The sequence below is a fragment of the Pteropus vampyrus genome, unplaced genomic scaffold, assembly GCF_000151845.1.
Source record: "Pteropus vampyrus isolate Shadow unplaced genomic scaffold, Pvam_2.0 Scaffold55, whole genome shotgun sequence".
In the NCBI taxonomy this organism is placed as follows: domain Eukaryota; kingdom Metazoa; phylum Chordata; class Mammalia; order Chiroptera; family Pteropodidae; genus Pteropus; species Pteropus vampyrus.
In genome coordinates, this window is record NW_011888836.1 from 4610461 (window position 1) to 4636377 (window position 25917).

The 25917-nt window shown below is 40.7% G+C and overlaps 2 protein-coding genes across 4 annotated transcripts in view; one reads left to right on the top strand and one right to left on the bottom strand.

Annotated features, from left to right (window-relative positions):
• Nucleotides 1-9033, top strand: part of NPC1 (NPC intracellular cholesterol transporter 1) — a 47756-nt gene extending 38723 nt beyond the window's left edge. Inside the window, exons 15-25 of the mRNA XM_023530841.1 lie at nt 1-75; nt 171-311; nt 1364-1453; nt 1981-2171; nt 2507-2622; nt 3273-3402; nt 4766-4966; nt 5909-6140; nt 6864-6977; nt 7725-7887; nt 8523-9033. Coding sequence (XP_023386609.1) covers nt 1-75; nt 171-311; nt 1364-1453; nt 1981-2171; nt 2507-2622; nt 3273-3402; nt 4766-4966; nt 5909-6140; nt 6864-6977; nt 7725-7887; nt 8523-8605 — 1536 coding nt within the window. The 3' untranslated portion in view covers nt 8606-9033. The remainder of the gene's footprint in view (nt 76-170; nt 312-1363; nt 1454-1980; nt 2172-2506; nt 2623-3272; nt 3403-4765; nt 4967-5908; nt 6141-6863; nt 6978-7724; nt 7888-8522) is intronic.
• RMC1 (regulator of MON1-CCZ1) lies at nt 9004-25917 on the bottom strand. 3 transcript variants are annotated; one of them, XM_023530814.1, is made up of 18 exons: nt 25866-25917; nt 25065-25121; nt 23837-23923; nt 20739-20879; nt 20307-20410; nt 18984-19073; nt 18786-18891; nt 17552-17663; nt 14973-15017; nt 14664-14717; nt 13412-13540; nt 12770-12876; nt 11249-11368; nt 10841-10918; nt 10388-10492; nt 10224-10292; nt 9916-10141; nt 9004-9196 (listed from the first exon to the last, which is right to left on the bottom strand). In XM_023530814.1, the coding sequence occupies exons 4-18, from the start codon at nt 20814-20816 to the stop codon at nt 9117-9119; spliced, it is 1503 nt and encodes a 500-aa protein (XP_023386582.1). In that variant the 5' UTR covers nt 20817-20879; nt 23837-23923; nt 25065-25121; nt 25866-25917; the 3' UTR covers nt 9004-9116. The 3 variants fall into 3 exon arrangements, with proteins under 3 accessions (XP_023386582.1, XP_023386583.1, XP_023386581.1); XM_023530813.1 differs by lacking the exon at nt 9004-9196 and having other exon boundaries at nt 9722-10141; XM_023530815.1 differs by lacking the exons at nt 23837-23923; nt 25065-25121; nt 25866-25917 and having other exon boundaries at nt 9034-9196; nt 9916-10017.

A 25917-nucleotide genomic window follows, 5' to 3' on the forward strand; every position in this document is an offset into this window, starting at 1 on the left:
GCAGTCCTCATTGACTTCCTTCTTCAGATTACCTGTTTTGTGAGTCTCTTGGGGTTAGACATTAAGCGTCAAGAGGTAAGTTGTTATCAGAATTACAGTCTATTTCATTTGAGTCTGGTCTAGCTGAAGCAGCTAGAAAGTGTGGCCTTTGTTTCTCTTTGTACCCTCAGAAAAACCGGCTAGACGTGCTTTGCTGTGTCAGAGGTGCGGAAGATGGAACAGGCATCCAGGCCTCAGAGAGCTGCTTGTTTCGTTTCTTCAAAAACTCCTATTCTCCACTTCTGCTTAAGGACTGGATGCGACCAATTGTGGTATGAACTAATCTGTGGTTTTGCATGTTTTTCTCCCAAAAACAGATTTGTCATAAGCCTTCTAAGAATAAGATAACTTGGGGAGGAGATTCTGACATCTGTTACGCACATATACAAAAACATAAAAGCAAATAACGTACAAATACATAAAATATTTTTCTAGCTAGCTTGTAGCATATAAGTAAGAGTTTTTGAGTTTTTATTTGGAAATAATTACAGATTCAAAGAAAGTTGCAAAGATAGCAGAGAGGACCCAGGCACCCCTCGCCCCACTTCCTCCTGTGGTCTTACATAATTGTAGTTCAGTATCAAAACCGGGAATTTGACTTTGGTAGAGTGTGTGTCTCTTTGGTCGAGAGTGCGTGACTTTGGTAGGGTGTATGTCATTTTGTCACATGTGTGGATTTGTGTAACCACCATGGCCATCAAGATCCATCACCACAACAGTCTCCCTCAGGCTGCACCTCTGTAGCGTTACCCACTGCCTTCCCCTCCCTATACCACCCATTTTCCCTGGTCCTCAGCAACCACGCAAGAGCTTTTTATAGCATGTATACTGGATGGAGCCAACAGTGATCACCTATCACTTCTCTACTAAAAGAACAAATATTAGTTTCTAATAATAGTAAAAGTAATAGCAGTACATAATATTTATTGAACACTCGATATCAGGTATTGTGCTAAATATTGGGTACTATGCTAAAATCTAGGTTATCCTTAGAGTTTTCTCATTTAGTCCACAAAACTATCAGATGTTATAAGCCTTATTTTTCTGTTTTATTGATGAGGAAATAGAAACAAAGAAAAGTGAATTTCCCAGGGTCATTCAGCTCATAAGGGAAGGAACCAAGATTTGAACCTAGGTCGTTTGACTCTAGACGCTGTGATCTCAGCCACTAACCTGTACTCCTTGTTTTCTTAGCATGTCATTTAAACTTCCTTTTCAGTTTAGAAAAGTCCTGTTTTATGTGTGTGTTTAAGATTTTATTTATGTTCTTTAGCTCATTATATCTCTAAGCAGTTGCTGTCTTATAACTCACTTTTCATTCCAGATAGCAGTATTCATGGGTGTTCTGTCATTCAGTATTGCAGTCCTGAACAAAGTAGAAATTGGATTGGATCAATCTCTTTCAGTGCCAGATGTAAGGCGCCTTCTTTTTTATCTAATTCATTCCAGTGGTGAATACATTTTTCAAAACATGGGGGCATCTGAGTCTAGTTGCCCCTGAGATGAGCCACAGACCGCCCCCCGCTAGAGAGAGCTCTGCATATCAAGTGACCAGGCCCTGACCTCAAAGCCCTACTGACCCCGTGTTTCAGGCTAATGCCTGCTTCTAAAGGCAAGCACTCGCAGGATCTTTCATGTTATAAGAACTGCCACAAAGCTCTGCCAGTGTGACGTTGGCCTTCTGAACTCTCAGACAGCCCTCTGGGGCATAGCCACAGAATTCGAGCAGCCAGCCTTTTACCTTGTGAGGTGCCCTCCTCATAGTGGGACCAGCCAGGGGAGCACCTGGGCCCCGGGAGGGTGAGGTGGGGGGACTGGCTGTAGGGAATTCTGAATCTTGGCCGGGAACTTCCTGGTGCCCTTCTAATTCTTTGTCATCTCATCTCACGTAGACACCGTCAGCAGGTTCTCATTTTATCCCATCGTTGATCTCTCTTTCAGGACTCCTACGTGATGGATTATTTCAAGTCCCTCAGTCAGTACCTGCATGCAGGCCCACCCGTCTACTTTGTCCTGGAGGAAGGGCACAACTATACTTCTCTGGCAGGGCAGAACATGGTGTGCGGGGGCGTGGGCTGCAACAGCGACTCCCTGGTGCAGCAGATCTTCAACGCAGCCGAGCTGGAAAACTAGTCAGTGCCACCCCGTCTCCCTGCACTGCAGTGGCAGCAGCCAGGCAGGGCTCTCAGCCAGTCAGCGCCACCTGAAATTTCTCGCCGAAAACAGATTTTCCTTGAGATTTGTTTTTCAGGATGTATACTGAACCCCGCTTTACCTGAGTAAAACCTTTAAAGGACTAATTTACTACCTTATACTTTGAGGATTTTCCATGAAGTGCTAATTCAATCTGTCTTTTGACTGGTTAGCAGTATAAAGTCTAGAAAGGAAGTTAGGTTTCAAGAAAAAGGACTGAAACTAAAGACATTTTCCTTGTGGGACAAGTCAGTGATTTTTTTCTCCTCTTTAGTACCCGGATAGGCTTTGCTCCCTCATCCTGGATTGACGATTACTTTGATTGGATTAAGCCACAGTCTTCTTGCTGTAGAGTCTACAATAACACTGACCAGTTCTGCAACGCTTCAGGTACTTTCATCTCCTTTTCCAAATCTTTCCCTTTTTTCTGAAAAATTTTAACAATATAGTTTAAAACTCATTGCATTTCACCTCAGTGTATACCTACTTATATGCCAGAGCTGGGTCTCATTCCCTTTGTTGTCATCCCTTTCCTCAGTGTGAAGAGGGCTGTATTATCCTTGTCTCTGACAGCCCCCCATGGGGCTGCAGGCTGAACAAGGTCTGAGTCTGGGGACCCTAGTTTTCAGAGTTTTCAGGTTGCTCATCTTTTCCCAATGACACCGATTGCCTCTCTTGATCTGGCTGTTGCTTCTCATAGGTGTGTTTTCCTTTGCCCTACGGTTTTGTAAGAGTGTCGAGGTTGTCATGGAATTTTCTTGATTAAAAACCTGGAAGCCCTGGGTTCTGATGATACTACTTGAGGTTGTCCTTAAAGCAGAAAACCTGCTTCAAGGAAGAAAATTTGCACAGCCTCCCTAAGGTGAAGATGGTATCTCAGATTTATTAGACCATGAAAATCACATGCGTTGGAAGCTTTTCGATAAGGAAAAAGATTCAGGGAAATAATTCCCCTCATTATCAATATTTTTAAATGTTTTAAAGTGACACCTGGAGACCCATTTCTCTCACCTTGGCTCCTTCCCGCTTGTTTCTGCTAGTGGCTGACCCTACCTGCATCCGCTGCAGGCCTCTGACTCCCGAGGGCAAACAGAGGCCTCAGGGTGGAGACTTCATGAGATTCCTGCCCATGTTCCTTTCTGATAACCCGAATCCCAAGTGTGGCAAAGGGTAAGTGCCACTGAGCCCTTCAGGTGCATGCCCACTTTCCCTTTAATTTGCACTGGAACACTAGGAAAGAGCTGCGGTATAGAAACAATTGTGGGAAAGATCCTCTTTACCCGCTTCCTACCCTGTCCCGATTCTTCTGTGAAAGCAAAGAAATCTCTCAAACAGCTCTATAGAAAACTTGTTATTTTCACTTGATTTCATCCGGGCTTGAGCAGTCATTTCTTACACTTTTCTGTACGTCCTGGTCCTCCTGGCTGTTTGAATGGATAGAGTCCTGTGCAGGTTACTAGTGGGGTGGAGGAGGAGGAGGAACACATGGCATTTCGGAAGGTGAGAGGAGCTGTTCGGTTGTATCCATGGGCATATGGGACAACATCTCAGCTTTGGTGATATCATCCTAGATTAAGGTTTAGATTGGTTTAGCCCCACTGTGCTTCTTGCCAGCTTGTCCATATATGAGACTATGGGCTTTCTTTCAACCAGGCAGCCAGTTACCCATGGAAACAGGATATTTGGCCCAGAATGACCAGAAGTCTGGGGTGGGGTAATTTGGAAGCTTTTATAGGAGAAAAATGAGTGTTCACGTGTATGTTAGGTAAACTCTGGACATCCCTGTTTTCCATAAGAATCCATAATTTGACCAGAGTCCCATCATATATTAGTCATAAAAATCGTGTCTGCGTTTTGAGACCTATACTAAGTACTATGAGAAGACTATCCCTAAAAATAAAATAAGAACAAATTTTGCACCTTGGTCTACTTGCAGGCTGAATGCTTTGGCCTACATAAAACAAATGCAAGTGAATTCAGCTTTTATGAAGGCAATAGCCACCACTTTCAGGCAGCCTCCTACGTGCCAGTATCATGCCAGGCACCTCCTTGACACTTTTTCACTTACTCATCACACAGCCCTGAGAGTAGGTGGTGGTACACCCATTCGCAGAAGATGACGCTGCAGCCCAAATCCAGTAACTTTGTCCAGGGTTCTGCTGCCGATACGTGGCAGGGCTGAGGCCGATCTCATGGCTGTCTCACTCCAGGACCCTTGCCCTTCTCCACCTCCTGTTACACAACATTGCTGAGCAAACTCTGTATGAAAGCACATTGGGGAGCAAGGCTGGATATAGAAACAATAGCAGCTATGCACCAAAGAAACCAAAAACAGTAAAGAAAAGCCAGCGTGGGTGAGAATAAGCTAAAACCTTCATCGTTCCCTTTTAGAGAGCCTTCTCTATCCCAGATATTTAGAGCTGGGTCTGACTTCTGAGTCCAGGGTCAGATGATTTCACTTAGCCTTGAGTGCTCAGATTCTGCAAGTTTTTGCAAGGCACGATTTTCTGACACCAACGAGTCTTCATCTCAGGGGACATGCTGCTTATGGGTCAGCAGTTAACATCCTTGGTAATGACACGAGTGTCGGAGCCACGTACTTCATGACCTACCACACCGTGCTTCAGACCTCTGCTGACTTTATTGACGCCATGAGAAAAGCTCGCCTCATCGCTGGTAACATCACCAAAACCATGAGCCAGGAAGGAAGTAACCACCATGTATTCCCATACAGGTAAGTGTGAATTGTACAAATGAGGGTGTCCTAGGGAAGGGCCCACACCCTGGGACTCCCTAGATGGATGCTGAGGCTTGGCTTTCGTTCTGCCATCTTCATCATGAGCACAAGCCAGGTATGTCCAGGGAGATGGCACCTAGTGAGGGGAGCCAGAATCTGGAGCACCTATTGAGGTCTGAGTGCTAGAAACAAAACATTTGGTCTCCGGGCTGGAGCTCACTGTGAAAGACACCCACTGTGGAATAGCACAAGGGAGGTTGCCTGAAGACCTGGCTTCACCGAGTGTAGCTGAGTGGACATCCCTGACTGCTGATTAGTTGAGACAGTGCCTTTACGGAGATTTTTCTTTTTTGATTTTTGGTTTTTTTCCTTGATAAAAAGAAATTACACATGAAATGCTCAATTTGTAAAATACAGAAAAGTAGAATAAATAAATGTTTTTTTTCCTCACCCCTGTGATCTTGCATAAAGGAGTCTTGACCTGTTCTTGGCAGGGGGACAGCCTGTGGTTCTGTGGGAGAAGTTCTCAGAGTGGGTGTCCTAATTCCTGGGAAGAGCTTGTTAACTTTACAAAATTCTCAGGTCCTGCACAGACCCCACTTGGCCTGAGGTAATTCTGGGCCTAGATCAGGACTTGTTTTCCCAAAATACCATGGTATATTCTTTGTAAATGCCTATAATAAAGTAGAATAGATTGGGATTATGAACAAAAACTTTATATAAAATACACAGTTTGGATCATTTATTAGGCCCTTTGGTGTCAGTGGTCCATCAGAAGTCCAGTTGAATTACTGTAGATGAGTCTTGTAAAAAACAGGTTTTCTGCAAGTGTGTCTCTAAAAGTACTCTTACAGTTTTGCAATAGTGGCAGGATAAAAAGTAGAGCTTCTAGATAGAAGTGAGAACAGACTGTAATGAAATCTTTTCCCTTCTCTCTAGTGTGTTCTATGTCTTTTACGAACAGTACCTGACTATTATTGATGACACGATCTTTAACCTCTGCGTGTCCCTGGGAGCGATCTTTTTGGTGACTGTGGTTCTCCTGGGCTGTGAACTGTGGTCTGCAGTGATCATGTGTGTCACCATCGCCATGATCTTAGTCGACATGTTTGGCATCATGTGGCTGTGGGGCATCAGTCTGAATGCAGTTTCCTTGGTCAACTTGGTTATGGTGAGTCCTGGTCCACTCAGTTTGTCCCAAACTCCTGCCACTTATGTGAATTGTTTCTTGGGGTAAAAGACCAAGTTCAGAGGGACTGAGGACTAGGTGGAGTTGGGACTGGATGATACAACAGTGAAAACATCATTTTATGATTTAACTTGGATATTTTGCCTGAAATGTTTGTAAAAACATTTAGCCTTTCACAACAAGGTATTATTCACTTTTTATTTAGAAAAAAATGCCCCATCCCGGATGGGATTCTCTGATCAGTACCTTTTGCTTCCCATACAATTGCCAGCTACTTTTAATAGTCTTGAAGATGTGAGCATTCGATAAGGTATTAATGGAAATAGAAACAGTGCATCTGTACTTCAGATATGAACACTGCTTCAGGTGGAAGGGCAGTGAGGCCCAACTAAAGAAATGGTGACAGTGACAGTGTGCTGGCTCAGTAGACAGTGGGGGTAACCTTAAGAGGTTGCAGCAGCTTTCCCAGATAAAGGCACATCTGTACAAACTGAAGCATTGGATGTTGTGTCTAAAGTGTTCCACAAGTTCCTGGTGCGTTTAAGTTGAGGTGATGGGGGCTTTACAGTACACATCAAAGGGGATTCTTAGGGCACTTCTACCACCCAGGGTGCCCTGGTAACCACAGATTCTGGAAAAGGGGGGGTGGCTGCTTATAACTTCCAACTAGGGAGGACCGACTGTAAAGGAAGCGCTGTATTTCAGAGCTGTGGCATTTCCGTGGAGTTCTGCAGCCACATAACGAGAGCATTCACAGTGAGTGCGAAGGGAAGCCGTGTGGAACGGGCAGAAGAGGCACTCTCTCACATGGGCAGTTCTGTAAGTAACTTGGGCAGAAATTTCAGTGTACAGGGCCCAGCTCCATGAGTGAGTGTTTCTCAGAAGGACCTTTAAAATTCAATAGGGAAAACAATTTGGATCTTTTACTTAGCAGCAGCTCCTATGGATAACAGGTTTTCAGGCCATTCATGAAATAGGTATATCCTAAACTCTTTAGAACTGTTCCTTTTGGTGACTCCTGCTGTAGGCGGCAGTATGGCTGAAGCAGGAAGAGAACAGAGAAGTTGGATTTAAGCGAGCCAGCTTTTTCCATTTAAAACACAGGCCAACCCTATTGCAAAAACTAGGGAGCTGCCACACTCAGCCCAGTGAGCAATCTGTGGTCATCTGGAGAGTCTCCTTGTTCAACTCTATATCCTGGTTTAGCCTATCAACCAATCACTTTACCACTAAAGAAAACAGTATTAGAGAGTAACAACTAGAACTTTTTTTAATAAAATTTTAGATACTTAAAATTCTCATCTAAGAATATATATAATCTCAGTTTAGAGACAGAATAGTGTCTATGCAGAATACATAGCTTTTACCCTTATAAAGCTTTTGTTTCAGGCTCACAAGCAGCAAGTGAAACAGTTTTAGGTGGAACATACTGCCCCTTATCGTTAACTCTGAAAGCTGAGGTTCAGTCCCTGTGAATTTTGACCTTGACTATTAAATCTCTGTATTAGGAAGTGTTCAATTATAACAAGTTGATAAAAGTGGTTTCTACTACTGTCTCTCTTTTAGGTATTCAGTGGAATCACACTTACAAAGTTTGGAGGGATTGTGGTATTGGCCTTTGCCAAATCTCAAATTTTCCAGATATTTTACTTCAGGATGTATTTAGCTATGGTCTTGCTGGGAGCCAGTCATGGATTAATATTCCTCCCTGTCTTACTCAGTTATATAGGTAAGAGTTCTAATTTTTAAACATGTAAGATGATTAAAGAATTGATATCTTGAAGCATTCTTTTGAAGTATTTGAACTTATATTAATGGTCATTTGATAAATATTACTGAGTAAAAAAATTTCTGAGAAAATATCCTACCCAGGGGCTTCAGTTGTTCAAACCACTTAATTAGTAAGCTGCTAATACTTTTTCTGGAGGCCTGACTTGTCTGCTGAACAAGGCACTGAAGTCCGACCGTGAATGAGTCTGTCAGTAGCCCAGGTGGCTTCTTTGCTGAGATGCATGCCGTTGAGTGCCTTGACAGCCGGGTCACAACCCAGCAGTGCTATAGAACAGCTTTTCCTTCCCTGATTCACTGTTCTAGCAAAACACTGCCTCTGCTACTCATCTCCTGATGAGACTATCCATATGATCTTTTTTGGCCATTTCAGCTTTCATAAGACTTACAGTTAAAAGGAGAATAGTACTAATTTGATTTATATATTGTAACTATGTTGAAGCACTGAAATCGAGAAAATGAGGGGTTTGGCTTTTTTTAATCTTGGGGATAGAAAAGGTGGTTCTGTTATAGTACAAACTATCCCCTTTTCTCCTGAAGAAACAATATAAAATTTATTCTTTTTATCCCTCACAGGACCATCAATAAATAAAGCCAAAAGTTTGGCTACTCAAGAGCGATATCAAGGTACAGAGAGAGAACAACTCCTCAATTTCTAACCCTTTACAGAGTTTGGAGACTTTCAACTGTCTACGGGTCAGTCAGTTCACCACTGGACAGTAGCTGCATTGCCAAGGCTAAGTTGAACAGTTGGTGTTATCAGACTTCAAGTGGTTTTAACAGCAGCAGCTTTGGCCGTAGTGCTTTTAAACTCAGGAATGCAAATCCGACTTGTGAAGCAGTATTACTAAATCTGAAGGCAACCCTGGGACACTCTAAGCATCTTCCAGTTCTCCAGGAATGAAATCTAATTTTTCAGCAAGCGGAAGTTTGACACTAGGATGGTTAATGTGACCTGCTCACTGACATTTTTAAAAGGCCAATCAATGCAGCGTTTCTCCTTTTTTTAGGAGTAAGCCCTCACACAAGTTCTAAACCATATTTTTAGTAAAATTTGGGAATGTTGCAAATATACTTTATTATAACATTTTGTAGTTTAAAGAGCTTTATTAATGCAATAAATTAACTTTGTACACATTTTTATATATATAAAAAAACTAGCAAGTGATTTCAGAACGTTGGAGGCTTCATTAGAGCTTGGTCTCCAAAAACTTGTTTGAAAAAAGCAACATGTTCTTCACAGTGTTCTCCTATAAAGGAAAATAGATTTAATCTCTTACATGTGACACAAAGAGAAGAAAACAAGAGGATGAACACTTTGCAGCTCATAGTAATATATACTGGGTTTTAACTTATTTTTTTCATAAAATACTGTGTTTTCCTAAGCTTTCGAATTGTCCTATTTGCACAGCTCATTCCATTATAGAACCATCTGCTCTGAGAAACAAGCAGAGAAGCTAACCTGTCATGGTACTATCTTACCACTGTATACTGATTAAGCTAGAAAAAGTTATGTTCCTTCCCCATCCTAAGGAAGAAGATGCCTTAGGTATCATAACTTTGGAGATAAGAATGATTTGTCAATGTTCCCTGCCTAGAACTGAAACAGTAAGCCCCAGGCCATTTAAAACCCTTAGCCACCAGTTCCTGTTCTGTTCTTGATTCTTCAGAAAAGGACATTCCAAAAACAGGTGTCAGACATATGAGCTGTGTTCAGACTTCCCGAAATGGGCCCTGAATATGTCTCTCTTCCCCAAACACACCAAGTTCCAGAGCATAATTTAGGTCTACTAGCATAGCGAATTCACTTGTACTACAGATAATGGGCTAAGGATTTGGTGGGCTGTTAAGACATTTTGTTTTTTAAAAACTAACTCGGGAGTTCTGACCAAAAGGCTTCTTGCTGCCAGTGTTCTCTTGCTACTGAGTCTGGTCACCCCAGATCTTTTCACTGCTACTGTATTCTCACCTGGTGTGAAATTAGGGTTCCCTCGCAAACGCTGGTTTCGCTGCTCAAAAAACCGGAATATGGTATAGAAAAGCATGTTGTCTTCAGTCTGCTTTGCAGCATCTAAAAATTTTCGTGCAGAAATGTTGTCATGGCCACCAATGCCCCGGATAAACCTTAAGGCAGCTAACACTTGGTGTTTGGAAAGAAGAACTTCTACTATTTCATCATTTGCCGTTGAAAGTCGCTAGAAAGAGAAAAGTCCAGATAAATGCAAGAAACAAGAACAGACTTTTACGCAGTTTAAAAAACTCTGATGTATCAGTTACCTTCAACATATCCAGAGACAGCTGATGAGCAGGAGGATAAAAACTTTCTAGGGATAATAGCAGACAAGCCTGAAAAACGAATTTTCAGACTATTCAGCATAAGATGTGGAAAGGTTAAATTTTAAGTTTCTAATCACGAAAAGCAAATATCCGGCGATACAGACCAAAGGCTTTGAGTCACTGAGGACATGATACTGCAGGAACTGATGCAGCATGTAGAAGAGGTTGTGCTGGACAAGCGTCTTGATGACAAGTTCATGTAAGTAATGCTGAGGACAAAAACAGAAGGGAAGACGTTGCCAAACCGGTCAACTACAGCAGACGCGAGGTTAGGTTTGTCGAGGGCTGCAGCTATTCTAATTGATGAGTAAAAGTGTCCATTATTAAGAGAAGTGGGTTCAGTGTGCAGGTGAAAGGACCCAACTTGATACGAGACTACTCATTCTAAGAACAACATGGTAATGTCTGAAATGTCACTCAGAATTCTGAGTCAGGCACGCAGACACTTTTACCATATAAAAAGAGTCATCTTAGGTAAGATATTGACAATACTGTGATTTTAAAAAAATATTCCTCGTTCCTCTAACTTGAAGCCACCAATGCTGATTGGAAGGTACCTGTACTGGAATTTGAAACTGGTTAAGAGAGCGAATATATTCCATCAGTACGGCTATCACGAATTTATGAGGCATCTCCTATGGAGAAAACAAAAATAATCTTAGAAACATCGCAGAGTTGCAAAGGAAGCGACATGTACACTCCTCATTATCTCCCCACCTTGTTTCCATATGAAACCGGCCCAGTGCTCTATTTCGCTGGTTTTGCACAAATCCCTCTAGAACCTCCCCCATTGATGGTCATGTTTAGGCCTGAATATTAGAAGCCAAACTAGTAGCACTAGGTCTTCGCCAAAGATCCAGTTATTCGAATCACATTGAGTTCTACTAGTTGTCCTCAGTTCCCTTCAAATAGATCTTTGTCTTGAGAATCCTTAGTCCTGAAGCACCTGATAAGCTGTCACCTACCTTCTTTTCTGTGAATGCCGACAGGACATGGGTGTACATGTCAGACTGGTCGATCACAGCTTGGGTCCGCACCGGCCTTTTGAGAAGTGGACTGCTCCGGCTTTGCCCTGCTTCTACTGCCTAAGCAAGAAATTACAAGTGGGATCTTAATCTTCTTCTAGGTAATAGTGTGTTTGCAGTTAATCCAACAAGACTGAATTCCTAGATGCTATGAAGCTCAAATCTGAGAAGGGCAATACACTTAATTCACTACTTGGAAAAAACTATTTTTCCTTTGCTCTAGAAAGTCAGCTGGTCATCTTGAAAATAGACTAATGTTCATGGTGGATGGAACTAAAAAAACATGTCATAATTTTCTCTTAAGGGACATCACACTGTTTTCAACTTCTTAAAACAGCTCCCTATCTAATTTCCTTAACCATAGACTATCTGACCTTTGTTATCTAATAAAAATGGAATGGCTTGCTGCATCTTTGTTTGATGAAGCCCTGATCTTTAAGTGAATGCTTCATGTAATGAGTCTACATCTAGATTTTTAAATGGTAAGCAAGGCTCCCGAAATATTATATGGGAAAACTGAGGATCTTGACTACCTCAACCTAACTTAAAGAAGGTGAGATCAATGCAGATTCTGCAAGAGCTGTGGCAGGTAGCCTGAGAACCCCCATTTCTAAGTGCCAGGTGCTCTAATGTTACACGAGGTTGACCACACTCTTGACTAGCAAAGGTTTATGAAGTCTAGGAGCCACAGAGCAGGGATGCATAGAAATTGCCATTTAGGATCAGACCTGATTCCCACAGCCCAGTGTACTAGCAGCAGGACCAAGAGAAGGATCCAGAAGAGCTCAGCCCTGCCCTCTCCCCCATGTCTGACAGGACAGGGACCCGCTGACCCTTCAGCAGCCCACATCAGTCCTGTTATCCTTGAGTAGCTAAAAGTCAGTGTAGTTCTGGGTTTTTTAATTGTTTAGGACTAATGAGATTGTTTAAGTGAAATCATTCATTCCACTTGTCCTAAACTTTTCTCACTTCAGAGCACATGATACACTAACGGCATAGCAGAATCTGGTAATAAGCCATGTTAATTTTGTCCAGCCCTTCACAGCATTTGAGCCTACTATATGAAAGGCACGGTGCTAATATTTAATCATCATTAACAGAATACTGACTAAAAAGACATGGCAAAATTATTATATTTCTAATTAAAATCAGACTCTGGCTTGGCAGAAACATGTATAAAATAATGCAAAGCAGAGACCAATTTTATAACACAGAGTAAGACCAAGGATCGCTATCTGTGTGTAAGATCAAACGTATTTTAAAAAAGGTGAAGGCATTAAGCGAGACAGCCTCAAGCTAATGGGATGCCGGGATTCTGAAATTACTGCTCCTTCACTATAGCCACCTTGCCCTCTGGCACGGAGCAAAGTGCAGTGACATCATTCTATTAGGACCTTGCATTATAATTACTTAGAAATATACAGGGGTGGAAGAGCCCTCATCATGGTTCATATAACTTACCATCGTGTAACTCTGCTCAGCGTCCAGGTACTTTTTATACTCATGATTGAGTTTGTCAAAAACAGTGGCTATCACAGGAAGTGTTGCTCTGTCTGACTCACTCAACACTGGAAAGAATCAATGTTCACACAGGTCAACCAACTTCATGTCAGGTTCAGAACATGTTGCTATGATAGAAAAACTAATCTCCAAGGGTTAGCAGTGCCAACATACCTTTAAAGGGCATTCAGAGAAAAGATCTAGCTTAGAGACCTAAAGCCTACAACTCACAAGCCCTTTCTCATTACTGGAGAGAGACAGTGATGGCAGATACAAGTAGAAGATTCTCAGAGTAGATATGCAGTGATCTGGATTCTGAAAAATGTTTGTTCCGAAGCCAGGGATAGTAGCTCCGGACCCTCATGTGCGTTCAGGCTTGCTTTCACCTGGAACCATCCTATTTAGTTTTCTCTACCAAAGTCTCTACAAAGCATTTTTATGTTCAGTAGCCTTTCCAGGAGCTTAAATAATCCATCCATCAAGAGGAATAGGGCTACAGGCTACAGACAAGGAGTGAAAAGGTGGCCCAGCTCCCAATAAAAGGTGCTGGGCACCACAGGCCTAACACAGAATCAGACCTATGCAAAGGATTCACCCACTTACTCTGCGAACAGACAGACAGGATGACCATCTTGCATTCCTTTCTCTGGAGGAGAAAGTCCATCAGTCTTCCTTTATCTGGCAAGAGGTTTACTATGGGTTGAAGTTTCACTTGGAGGTTCCAGAGGTAACCTGGATTTAAGAGGCAACAAATTTAATAGTATGAGGCATACCGGAACAAAAGCCCAAAAGGTGGTTCCCCTAAGGATTCGTGGGGTAAAGCACTGTTAAAGGCTTTTTCCTACAAACCAAAGCACACTCTAGGACACTCGGGAAATGCCTGACAATAGGATAGCCAGCCAGACTACTGCATGCCAGGTTGACTCCTTACAGCAAAACAACCTGTTAGGAGGTACAGCTGTGGTGTAGCTCCCTAACTATAGGGGCAACAAGCTCTTTGAATCAGCTCAGAGCAGCTCCTTCCCCACACCTAGCCCCTTTTAACTCTGAAAGTAGAAAAAGACGTTAACACGTGGCATTAACTTTGATCCTGTGCTCTGGTTTTTTCTGCATTGGCTCATTAGTCAAAGATAATGCTAAAGGAATTTCATAATTCATCCATTCATCAATCCACGAACTTCCTGAACACCCACAATACCAGCTGGCAGGCAGAGCCTCTCAGTTCTGCCACGGCTAATAGGCTAATACAAAGCTAGTACCATTCTGGATGAACAGAAGTAAATTCATTACACAGTGGACACCACCCCGGGGTGTTAGGGCTAATTCTCTTCTTAAGAATCCCAGTGGGCAAGACATGAAAATACAGATGACTAAAGACTAATGTAGAAAGTACTCAATAGAAAAAATACAAGGTGTGACAGGATTACCAAGGAAAAGACAACACCCCAAGGAAGGCTTCCCCAGCACCGTGAGAAACACGGTGTGCACCCACAGGCATAGAGAACAGAAAGGGGTGCGAGCACATGTGAGCATGATGGTGGGAGGTAACAGAGCAGGGAGGGAGGGCCCTGCACACTATGCTGTGGGGTCTGGCTTTTCAGAAAGGACAGATATAAAAGGGTTTAAAGCAGGGGAATGGCCATTCTTAGCTGTTTTAATTATAAAAAATAATATAGGCTCATGATAAAATAGACACATAGTAGAGAACAGAATATAAAGTGAGAAATAATCCCATTTCCGGGTTGAAGGGAGAGGTCATTTCTCATTCACTTTGAAACTGTCACTGGCTACTACTGTCATCCAAAGTCAACAAGCACTATTTTCTCTAACATGACGGTCGTCCCCTCTGACTCACCTTGGCTTGCACTGATAATGATGTCAGGTTGAAAGACAATCCAGGATGAAGAATCTACATGTTATAGGAAATTCTAAACCAGAAGAGATAAAAACAAAAGACAAACCTAGCTCGGATTAGCCCTTGGCCCTGCCGTTTGCTAAGGCTACTTTAAATGCCCGCCCCTCCATAGTAAGAAACTCCCCACGGTGGTTCCTGAGCCTTTACTCCGGCTGATGAGAGCGGAGCTGCAGGACCTTCTTAGACACAAAGGTAAAGAGGGTAACAGCTTCCGTCTGTGCACAGTGCCAATGCCTTTGTAAAGGATACAGAGTTTACATGGGACAGGAGACTGGCTCGTCACAGGAGCAGGACCTACAAATGGAGAAAACACAAGTCTGCAAAGACTGATGATGCAACCAGAAAATGCTGCCAATACTAGTATTTAAGATGTAAAATTTATTACTTTTAAAGCCTTCAGTAAATGTTTATTCAACTGTAGTGAAACAAGGAAGAAGTAAATTGTCATGTCCCACTTATAATACGTAGAGGAAGGAGGAGGGAAGTCGAGACCCAGACAAGAAAATGTGTACCCCAGAAGGGGAAAGAATGTCAATGCTTCGTTCAGTGTTGTTTTTAATAACCAAAGATGACTCATCATCATTTACACATGCACATTAAAGAACTGGATGATTCAAAATCAAATACTCGGATAATTCACTAAAATTATTTCAAATACAAGTGCTTTGTTGTTTAATTATCTAACCAATTAATTAGTTTAATTCTCCACTATAGAGTGGGAGGTCCAGGCACAGCGATCTCACCTGGGTGGGAAGCAGATCTCAAAAAAACCTCACATGACAGAGACTTATAACTACCAGTTACACTGGTCATGTGTCAGGCAGGCAGCCCACAACGAACTTGAGAAATGTAGCCCTAAAAACTAATACGCGATTCTCAGTTTTGTTGCAATTACCCAGGCACAATCAGAAGGCAGGTTTTAATCAGCCGGTTAAAAAGGTGGTAATTTTGAACAGATTTCTCCTCACCCCCAAAAGAGGAAAGGGCCCCATCAAAGAAGCTAAAGCGGACAACACTTGTATTTGGAACCTAAGAATAAAGGTCTTATGTGTTGGCCTCAAAGCTGACTGCCCATCACCTTGACTTAAATGCAGGTGAGAACCAGGTGGCTCTGGTTAAAGCCCCCGAGGTGATCCTAATCAGTGAGAACCACTGGGAGAAGAGACCAAAAACAGGATGAATGAGGGCAGCTGGCTCTCCCCAAAGTTGCTGGTTTCAGCTTTCAAGAGAGCCCAATAAGCTGTTCCGAAATACACATCTTATGGCGGCAAAGGGTAGGCAGGATACAGAGATGCTACGAGCCTGCAAAAGGCTTACAATCTAGCAGAACAAACAAAACAAAACGCATTAACCCTGAAAAATGCTTTACCAACCCACAGTCCAGAAACCCTAGGATTCAATGGACCCTTGAATTCTTATTAATCTTAGTCTTGGCTATTGTTTAGACCATACCTGGCATCAGCTTTATTATAACTAGCCAATTAGAACCTGATTGCCTCTAACTAGTCCTACTAAGTAACTGGAAGAGAGCTGAGTTTTAAATGTTTAAAAGTTGTTTTTCCCCAAATTCACCAACAGTTAACCTGCATTCCAAGTGAATAGCAGATGCACAATAAATCATTTGACACAACCTATGATTTTACAGTTACTTCCAAGATATTACAGTTTCTTTTCCCAAGTCTCCCAGGAGAAAAGGGAGTCTAGAGGTGGAGAGCAATTCACAGGGGAGAACAGATCAAGGGGTAAAGCAAGTCTAATGGAGGGAAAGCAAGTGGTAATCATTCTGCTGGTGGAGGGCCTTGCCTTCAATTTATAAAAAATGCAACACCTGTGAAGCACAATAAAGCCAAGTACAATAAAACTAGGTATGCCTGTAATGCTAACATTATCCAGGGAAAAGAAAAAAAGCTGGAAAAAAACACAGAGGGCCAAAAGACCAATCCAAATGTGAGAACTACTTCCTTCCTTCCAAACTCTGCCAGTTAGTAAGCTTCTGGCTGATCCTCCAAGACTAGAAAGGTAGGCCAGAGGTGGTGTTCTTGCTGAACTATCAGCTGTAGCCTAATCTGGGTCTTCTACGGCAGGTACAAGGACATCTTGACTGCAAACTGGGCCGACCTACCAATGCTGACAGGTAGTCCTTTTAATAAGGAGACATTGCTACTGGAGTTCCAAATGTGAACCTTTCATGGTTTACACAGATACTTCAATTAGCTTGGCCTGTACTCCAGTCTTCTTTGAGAGCTGAAATTGATTACAGCAGGAAAAGGCAAAAGGAACCAGATGGTTTCTTTCCCTTTCACTGAAATCCTGATCTCTCTCCTCAAACTTCCTACTTCTATTTCTCTTCAGGTAGGAGGATTAATCTAGAACAACCAGAGACCCACAGTCTTAAGTACTTACTGTGACCATCAGTCAGGAAAGAATACACTATCATAACCATGATACAGAATGTGAGAAAGATAAGAAAAAGTGATCCCAGATTAAAAGAATAGCCATAAGCAGCCAAATTTAATCTTAGGGTTACAGAGCACAGGCAATCAGAAAATGTAAAGAGTTTATCCAACATTTAAAAATCTTTCAGCTCAACACTCCATTTTAAAGCTCAGAGAATAAAAATCATTCTATTTTTTATAAATGGAGGACAATCCATTTATTTTATAAAATACTTTTCACAATGCAATTGGAACTGATAAAATCAGTTAAAAAAAAAAAGGGCAGGGGCAGGGAAAGAGCCCCTCAAAAAGCAAACAGATCTAGGCCCCTCTGTATGTACTCCTCACTCCAGCCTGAGCATGACCCCCAACTCCATGGTGACTCCTTTTTACCTGCTATGGGGATCTGATAGGGCTGAATCGATCGAGCGGGAAGCACTGGGTGATGGAAGGTAACGGTGCCATCAAACTCTCCCCTTAACTTGATATCAAATATTACCGATGTCTAAAGTAGAAAAAAGAGATCATAGGTTGGCTTCACCCTTTCCTTACCTCACATCCTGCTATTCTGGATTCATTTAAGCCATTTCCTGTTTGTCAGAATACTCGCTGGCAGCACTTGCGCCTGCAGCGCTTACCCAGAGATAACCGGCGGATTATAGTCCCAACCTCACCCCTGAAGTTTGCCACGAAATATCTCACTTTTATTATTATGTTCGCATCGCTCTGGTATATCAATAGTCTTTGGAACAAATGACATCATTCTATTTATGGCATTCTGTTTTTAGCACCGGTATTTTCATTTACAAAATACAGTAATTCTCAATCGCTGAAAATGTCAAATCCTAGAAAACAGCATTCCTACATGTGATGTTAAATGAACACCAGTAGCAAGCTTCACTTTTTTTTTAAAGGGGGAAAGGGTCAAAGAGTCTGTATTTGCATTCCATCCCTACTGGCTACTTCTTTGGGGAAGAATTTGCTATATTATCACAACTATCTATTCTCACAAATATTCCTGACATTTAAGACATGCTTCTTTTGAAGATCTCTAAGTGATTTAAGCAGGTCTTTTTCACTTGCAACATCATCATCAGTCAAAAATATGGGTGCCACCACCCCACCAGGAGGCACGGAAGAGAAGTGGCTTGTCTACCACCCAGCTAACAGCGTAGAAAAGGCAGGATCCTGTTAGACACCCAGCTAACAGCGTAGAAAAAGCAGGATCCGTTCTCGTGCTTTCTCTTGGGCAAGTGTCAAAACCGTCATCATCCAGCATTATCATCTATACTCACAAAGGAAGGACAGAGCTCCCGTGCTCATCGAACACAGTGGCTGTCGTGAATTCCCAGCTTAGCTGTTTCAACCAAATAACTGTTTCAAAGTCTAATCTCCTCATGTGTTATTTTCTACAATAGTTTCTAATTATCCTTAATCAACTGATACAGAATCACTGTTTTTTCTAAACCATCTAGAATACCAAACCCATTTCCATCTGGAATTCTAAAACTGTTGGCATAAAAAACACTTTTTAGCCTTTGTTCAGAATGTTCTGGCAATTTTCACAACTCTTTTAAGCAATCTTAACTTGTACCAACACAAGACTAGACATGCGCGTAACTCATACCTCTGTATCCTGATGATGAACAACCACCAGATTATCCACCACATTGAGGGCAAACTTCCCCGTCCGATTTAACTTTAATATGTGCATCTTTTTACAGGCGCCTTCTCTGTAGGACAACAGAAAGGTCAAAAAATAGATCAACATGCTTGAGTTCATATTTTAAAATCAGAGGAAGAAGGAAGGCAGTATCAAGTATACCTTGGTAGGTGATAGAGGACAACCTCCGCTCCTGTACTATTGGAGGTCCGTGAATGATGCCTCAGGAAGAGAACATAAAGTTGTCTGTAGCTGATTAGGGAACAAAGAGACGTAAGTCACACTTAACTGTTTGAAATTCCTCCATTCTCAATGCTGAATTATAACACTATAGTTAAGTCAATCATGAAATACTCAATGGAATATCTTGTAGCCAAAAACGTTTGCAAAGCAAGTTCAGTTAGTACAAAAAAAAAAAAAGCCTATTATACAATTACATGAAAAGGAGGATGTAAAACTCGATATAGTGTGATCACAATATTTTAAAAGCACAAACTATGCATAATATCCAAAAATATTGGAAATGCATATTTTTGTGAATAGCTATCCCTGAATAAGTCCATTTTATTTTCCTCTTTCTGTATTTTCCAAGTTTTGTACAATTAGTCCTTAATTACAGAAAAAAGTAATCACTCTTCATTTTTAAGCTTCATCTAATAAATGTGGTATGAACAGTTCCCGCACACAGCTTTTTATTCCTGTGGGTAACACTGTGCTGGGCCTGCCACAAGAATGAGAACCAAAGAGAAGGCAGGGTCCCCACCTCCACTTTGGCCAGGATTGCTCTCATTTTGTTTTCTAAACCAGGATGCCACAGATTTCCTTTGAAGGAGAGGGGGGCATTCTAACTGCTAAAAATGTTTAAAGTTTGGAAATCACTGTTTTAGGCCACAGGAGAATCAGAAGTAATTTAGAAGCAAAATTTTGATATTTGTTGACTAGGGTTATAGGAGGGGTTCTTTGTATTAGCTCCTATTTTTGTGTTTGAAATTTTCATAATAAAGTTTAAAAATTAATATATCTACATTTCCAAATGAAGATATATCTTCCTACATAAGTAATCCAGTTTCATGTTTGTTAGATAAAAAACTCAGACTGTGTTCTTGCTTAGAACAATTAGGATATGTTTTAGCTAAAAAAAAAAAAAACTTAAGTGTCAACTCACAAAATGAAAAAGAAACTCTAAAACTAAAATACCCAAGCAATAAATTGGTTCAGTGTTCTCATTTTATCAGATTAGAATGGTGAAAAAAACTTTCCTAAGACCACAAAGCTAGTAAAATAATGAAAAAAAAAAATGCCAAGATGATGACAGGTTTTCTATATTCATAAGATCTAGGTACTGAAAAAGGAAAGGGAAGGCCTTACTGCATGTTCCGAGACTATCTAAGGAAAGGGCAGCTCTGGAGTATTTATCATGCACTTCCATTACTTAGATCTCTAAAAGCAATTACAAGAAGAAACTCTCTCGAAATACAATCATACATCGTCGCCATTGCAATGTCTCTCTCAGAAAGGTTCAGTTTAGTAGACTTAGGTGCAGCTGGTAATTCAATCTCAAACTTGGGCAGCTTTGACATAGTGCCAGCCTGTTGGGGGAAAAAAAGGTTTTAGGAAAGATTTATTAAACTTCTTTGATGTTTTAGCATTCCCTACGTAAAAGTGTCCAGGATATACACACACTATGTCTTTCCATCCTTTCCAACGCCACACTATGTCCTTTACTCACAAGATCTGTCCCCACAGAATGAATCATTCTTGGTGATGGGATGGTACAGGGTGCCCTCTAGTGGTCTGAAGTGGTAAAAGTTATAATTGGAGGAACTTGCCCCTTGGAAGTACTTGGCACATTAGGATGTTAAAGACAGGGTAGGAGGAAGAAAAAAGAAATTTTGTTAAAGCGAGGCTTACTCTTACCCTAAAATAAAAAGGCTGCAGCACGTTCCCAAGAACTGTGGTGGACAGCAGAATCACAGCGCTCTCTGGACAGTACATGTACCAGTTCACATTGATGTTCTGGCTCTTCAGGAGCTTCAGATTTCGTTTCTCTGGTAATACCTGAAGCAAAGTCCAAGAAGCAATCTTCATTTAAAAAGCAGCAAAATATCGAAGACTGACACAGTAAAATGAAGAAAATAATAAAAAAAAAGAAAACAAAAGTAAGTTAAATTGAAATTATTTTTTATTTATTGCAGCTACCAGTTATAGATCCTGGTGCTTAGTGCTTTACAAACCTAGCTCATTTATTCTCGACACAACCCTGAGAAGTGGGCATTGTTAATATGACAGAGGAAAAAATAAGGCTCAGAGAGGTGAGGGAAACCGCCTCCCTAGTTTCTAAGTGATGGCCTCAGTAGGCCATTTCTCTGCAAGACCCAGGTCTCAACCTTCACTCTCAGGCACCTTCCACCAAAGAGCAAAGAACGGCAACATTGTCACTCAGCAGGGAGATGGTCGAAACCAACCCATGCCCCCGGACCCCATGCCCTCCATCAGCCACCAGCCTGCACCATCCGCCTTCAGCCTGGTCTCCTTCTCGACTTCAGTTTGCACTGAGTCTGGGAGCAGCTCCCTTTTTCTAAAAGGCATGTTCATGAGACTCTGCATGCAAAACTAGTATTTTATAATTGAGGGACATTTTAAACAAACTTTAAATGTGCTGACACATTGAGGAACCCTATCTAGGGCCCCAAGGACATCAACGCTCATAGAACGCTAACTGAAGAACTGATGTGGAAGTCAGGGCTGAAAAACATATGTTTCTTGACAATTCAGGTATAGTAAAATAAGGATGTCCTAGGGCCCTTTTTCTAACATTTCCTTTTTGTTGATTTTTTTGGGGGGGGGGTGTTTTTATTTAGTTTTTTTTCTGACATTTCTTGAAGTTCTGAAGACTATCTAGATGATCTGAATGTACACTTCCCCGCTACACAGAATAGAAAGATATACTTTTAAATGACTGCCCGGGGAACCCTTCCATAAAGCAATCACCCCTTACTATGCTGTCATATATACAAAATTCTATCTCTGTGTGTATGGGGTTTGTGCAGTTTGTTTTCTTTCTGCTGGTCTTTACAAAGGTTTGGATGACAGTCCTACAGCAAAGAACCATGGCATTAATATCTTATGTTTGTTTACATGAGTATATTTTCTCCATCCATACATTCTAAATTATACTGCTTCTATTAGGTAAACAAAATTAAAACCTGAAAGAATCCTAACATGCTCTACATTAGCTCTGCTTAGAGATCTCAAAAGCATTCTCAATAGGTCAGGCAGGTGGAATATATTAAAGATGAAGAGGCAGGCAGGTGCATCACAGTAAACAATCAACAGAGTGAAACGGTAACTACAGAATGGGAGAAAATATCTGCCTATCATCTATCGGATAAAGGGTTAATATCCAGAGTATATAAAGAACAACAACAGAAAGAATGCGCAAAGGATCTAGACATTTCTCCAGAGCATATACAAACAGACAAGAAGCCATGGAAAGTTGTTCAATATCACGAAGCAGAGAAATGCAAATCAAACCCACAATGAGATATCATCTCATACTCAGTAGAAAGGCTATTATCAATAAAACAGAAAACAACTAGGATTGGTGAGAATGTGAAGAAATTGGATCCCTTGTGCACTACTGGTGAAAATGTAAAATGGCATAACCACTATGGAAAACAGTATAGCATTTCCTAAAAAAAAAATTAAAAATAGAATCACCATATGATCCAGCAATCCCATTTCTGGCTAATACCCAAAAGAACTGAAAGCAGGGTCTCGAAGACATATTTACACACCATGTTCACCACAGCATTATTTGCAATAGCCAAAAGGTGGAAGCAACCCAGGTGTCCATCAATATATAAATGGATAAATAAAATTTGGTATATACATGCCTTAAAAAGGTAGGAAATTTTCACATATACAACAACATGAACCTTGAGGACCTATGCTAAGTGAAATAAACCAGTCACAAAGGACAATTACTATATGGTTCCACTTATGTAAGGTTGTCAAATTCATAGAAAATAAAATGGTGGTTATCAGGGGTTGAGGAAGGGAGGAAAGGGAAGTTATTTAATGAGCAGGAAGCTTCAGTTTTGCAAGATGAAAAAGTTCTGGAGATCTGTTTCACAATAATGTGAATATACTTAACACTATTAAAATGCACACTTAAAAATGGTTACAATGGTAAATTTTATGTTATCTGCCTTTTACCAAAATAAAAAATTTTTTTGAGATGAAGAAGCAGTTCACAAAAGAGGAAATACAAATGAACAATATACAAATGAAAACATGCTTATCTCCCCAGTAAAAAAAAAATCTAAATTAAAATGTCTTTCCACCTCTTAGATAGACTGATAATATCCAGTTATGGCGAAGATGTGGAACATGGGGATCCCTACATTGCTCGTGAAAGTGCAAACCCCTGAAAGAAATTTAGTTATGTCTGTTCAGCTTTTTGGATGTTCATACCTATACTGTAGTTCCCCTTCTAAGAACTGCCTCAGCCAAAAATATAAAGAAACATTTACAAACCTGTTCACTGGAGAATTGTTTATAATCACAAACTGAAAACGAGCCAGATATTAATCAACAGGGAGCTGGCTAAATAAACTAGTACAGCAACACAGAATACAACTCAGAATAAAATGTGGAAAGATGTCCAAGACACTGCTAGGCAAAAAAAGCCAGCCACAAAAATTTAAATACACTATTCCCATTATTGTAAAAAAAAAAAAAAAGATAATTATGTTTGCATGCAGAAAATAAGAGGAATATGCACTAAACTGTTCATAATAGTTATTTCTAGGGATTATAGAGAACCTTTACTTTTCATAAAATATATCTTGGTAATGTTCGAACATTTTATAAAAAACATTACTTGTATTTAGAAAAATAAAAACCCAAGAGCCGAAAGTTCTAGAATCTCAAAATAGCTATTTAGTACTGACCTTAAAAAGCTGCAAAACTACTACAGACCTTTTCTCCAGCAAACGTGATAAATATAATACCTGGTAAAATTCAATTCCTTGATCTGTAATGAAGACAATTTCAGTAGAACTGGTCCAGCAGAATCCTAGTATGCTGGCATTCTTGGTCTGAAAAGAATTATAGAAAAATTTAATTAGTAAGAAAAACATATATATCTCTTCAAAAGCTTAAAATATTCTGTAGTAACTCTAATAAGTTACTAATTAACAAATCGAACTTTCTTTTAAATACAGTGTTCCCAGATTTTTACCTGTAATACCTCACTGAAACACCTGACTTAGTTCCCTCTAGTCAACAACAAAACGAAACGCATGAGTCTTGCAGAAAGGTAACTGACTAGCACTCAGATATCAACTTCTACTTTTACGAATGAGCCAAAGGTCAGCTGACATTCTGTTAGTCAAAGACATGATAAAAATTGGTGTTCTAAAAGTATAATGGCCTAAAGGTTCTATGAGTGTTGACGAAAATGGAGTTGAGGACCTTGATCCCACAAGCCCAACTCTCTTGGTGAACAGCAGTGCCCTGAGCCTGAGGGCAGATGGGCTATGACAGGCCTCTGCTGCACACAGAGGAACTGGAAGTCTGTGAAGAGTTCAGTTATTTGGCAGAAGTGCCCTTCCTTGGTGCGGAGTCCACCCTGAAAGCCATTTAGCAAAACCATTACAAAGATGCCAAAACCACACCCCATCCACTAGCAGTGTCTGCTAGTTTCCGGGTGCCACACTGCCACTTTAGGCTGAGCCCTGTCTAGCCTAGATTATACCCAGCAAATCTAATTAATATGGATTAGAACCTACATACACACACACACACACACACAGAAAGAAAGAGAGAGAGAAACAAACAAACAGATAGACACACAAATCGAGGAAAGAAAATATTACCAGGAAAGGGAAAAACCTCCAAAGAGGTGACTATGAAAAGAATCCAGGGTCTGACCCAGATGTGCCAGCTCAAAGAAGAAGTGCAGGAGCGACAGAAAGACTACAGTCACCAACACTGAGACTGCTAGGTGTGTAACATCCATCATTCATTTAATCCTTCCAACTCCATCTTATAGACTTTAAAAACAGGCTTTAAAAACTTTTTGAATGTTGGCCAAAGTCACAGAGCCAACACGCAAATCAATTTAAAGCACAGTCCGCCTGTAAGTTTGTGCTCTCAATTACCACACTACCCTGTGTCTCCACAACGTAATCCACGCCGTTAAACACCAACCAGAGGGGGAAGGATCTGGGCCCATACCTTGCACTCTTGAGTGTATTCCAGCTGAGAACTATCTGGGATAAAATTAGAAAAATCCTGAAAGAAAAAAACAACAAAGAAATTTGGATCAGGCTGCACACTGCCAACCTACTCTGGTCTACAGAAAAACAAAAGAAAAAGACAAATTTTAAAAGTGAGCGGGAAAAAAACTGACAAAAACCTTAAGACAGGAACCACAAAAAGACCTCTTTGGACAATCTGCCTCTTTAATAGCAGCAGGTTGACGATTCGATTTTTTAAAAAGAGTTAATCCAAATATTCAGTTAGGGTTTAGAAAATGATTTTGAAAATTCATTTCTCAAATGATTGATTTCAGAGAAATGTACCACGCCACATTTTACATGAAGCTTTCCAAAAATTTTAGCAATTAATACCAATGTAAGGAAATAGGAATCTGCCTCTCTTTCTCAACAGCTTTTTCTCTACTTTACAAATGGCAACGGTGAATATTTATAAAGACTAAAATGCCAACAAGCTGCTCGAACTTTGAATATCTGTTCCTATTAGATCAAGCAAAGATGAGAGAAGTGAATAAATGGAGTTACTCTGGTAAGACTAATTTATAAAGTAGCCAAAAATATACTTTACATAATCTATGGTGCTAGTTATTAATCAATACAAAAGATGCGTGGGGTTGCAAATACAATGCAACGTAACGTATAGTTTCCATGACATTACAATAATAAACAGTTCCTTTAACACTGGAATTCTGCAATTCATTCTCTTCCAAATGTACTTCTAACGTCCTTTCTTTATACTGTATTTAAAGATATGTCTTACCACAGTCTTTGAGGTCCTTTGAACAGCTAGTATCTTATTTTCTAAGGAAAAC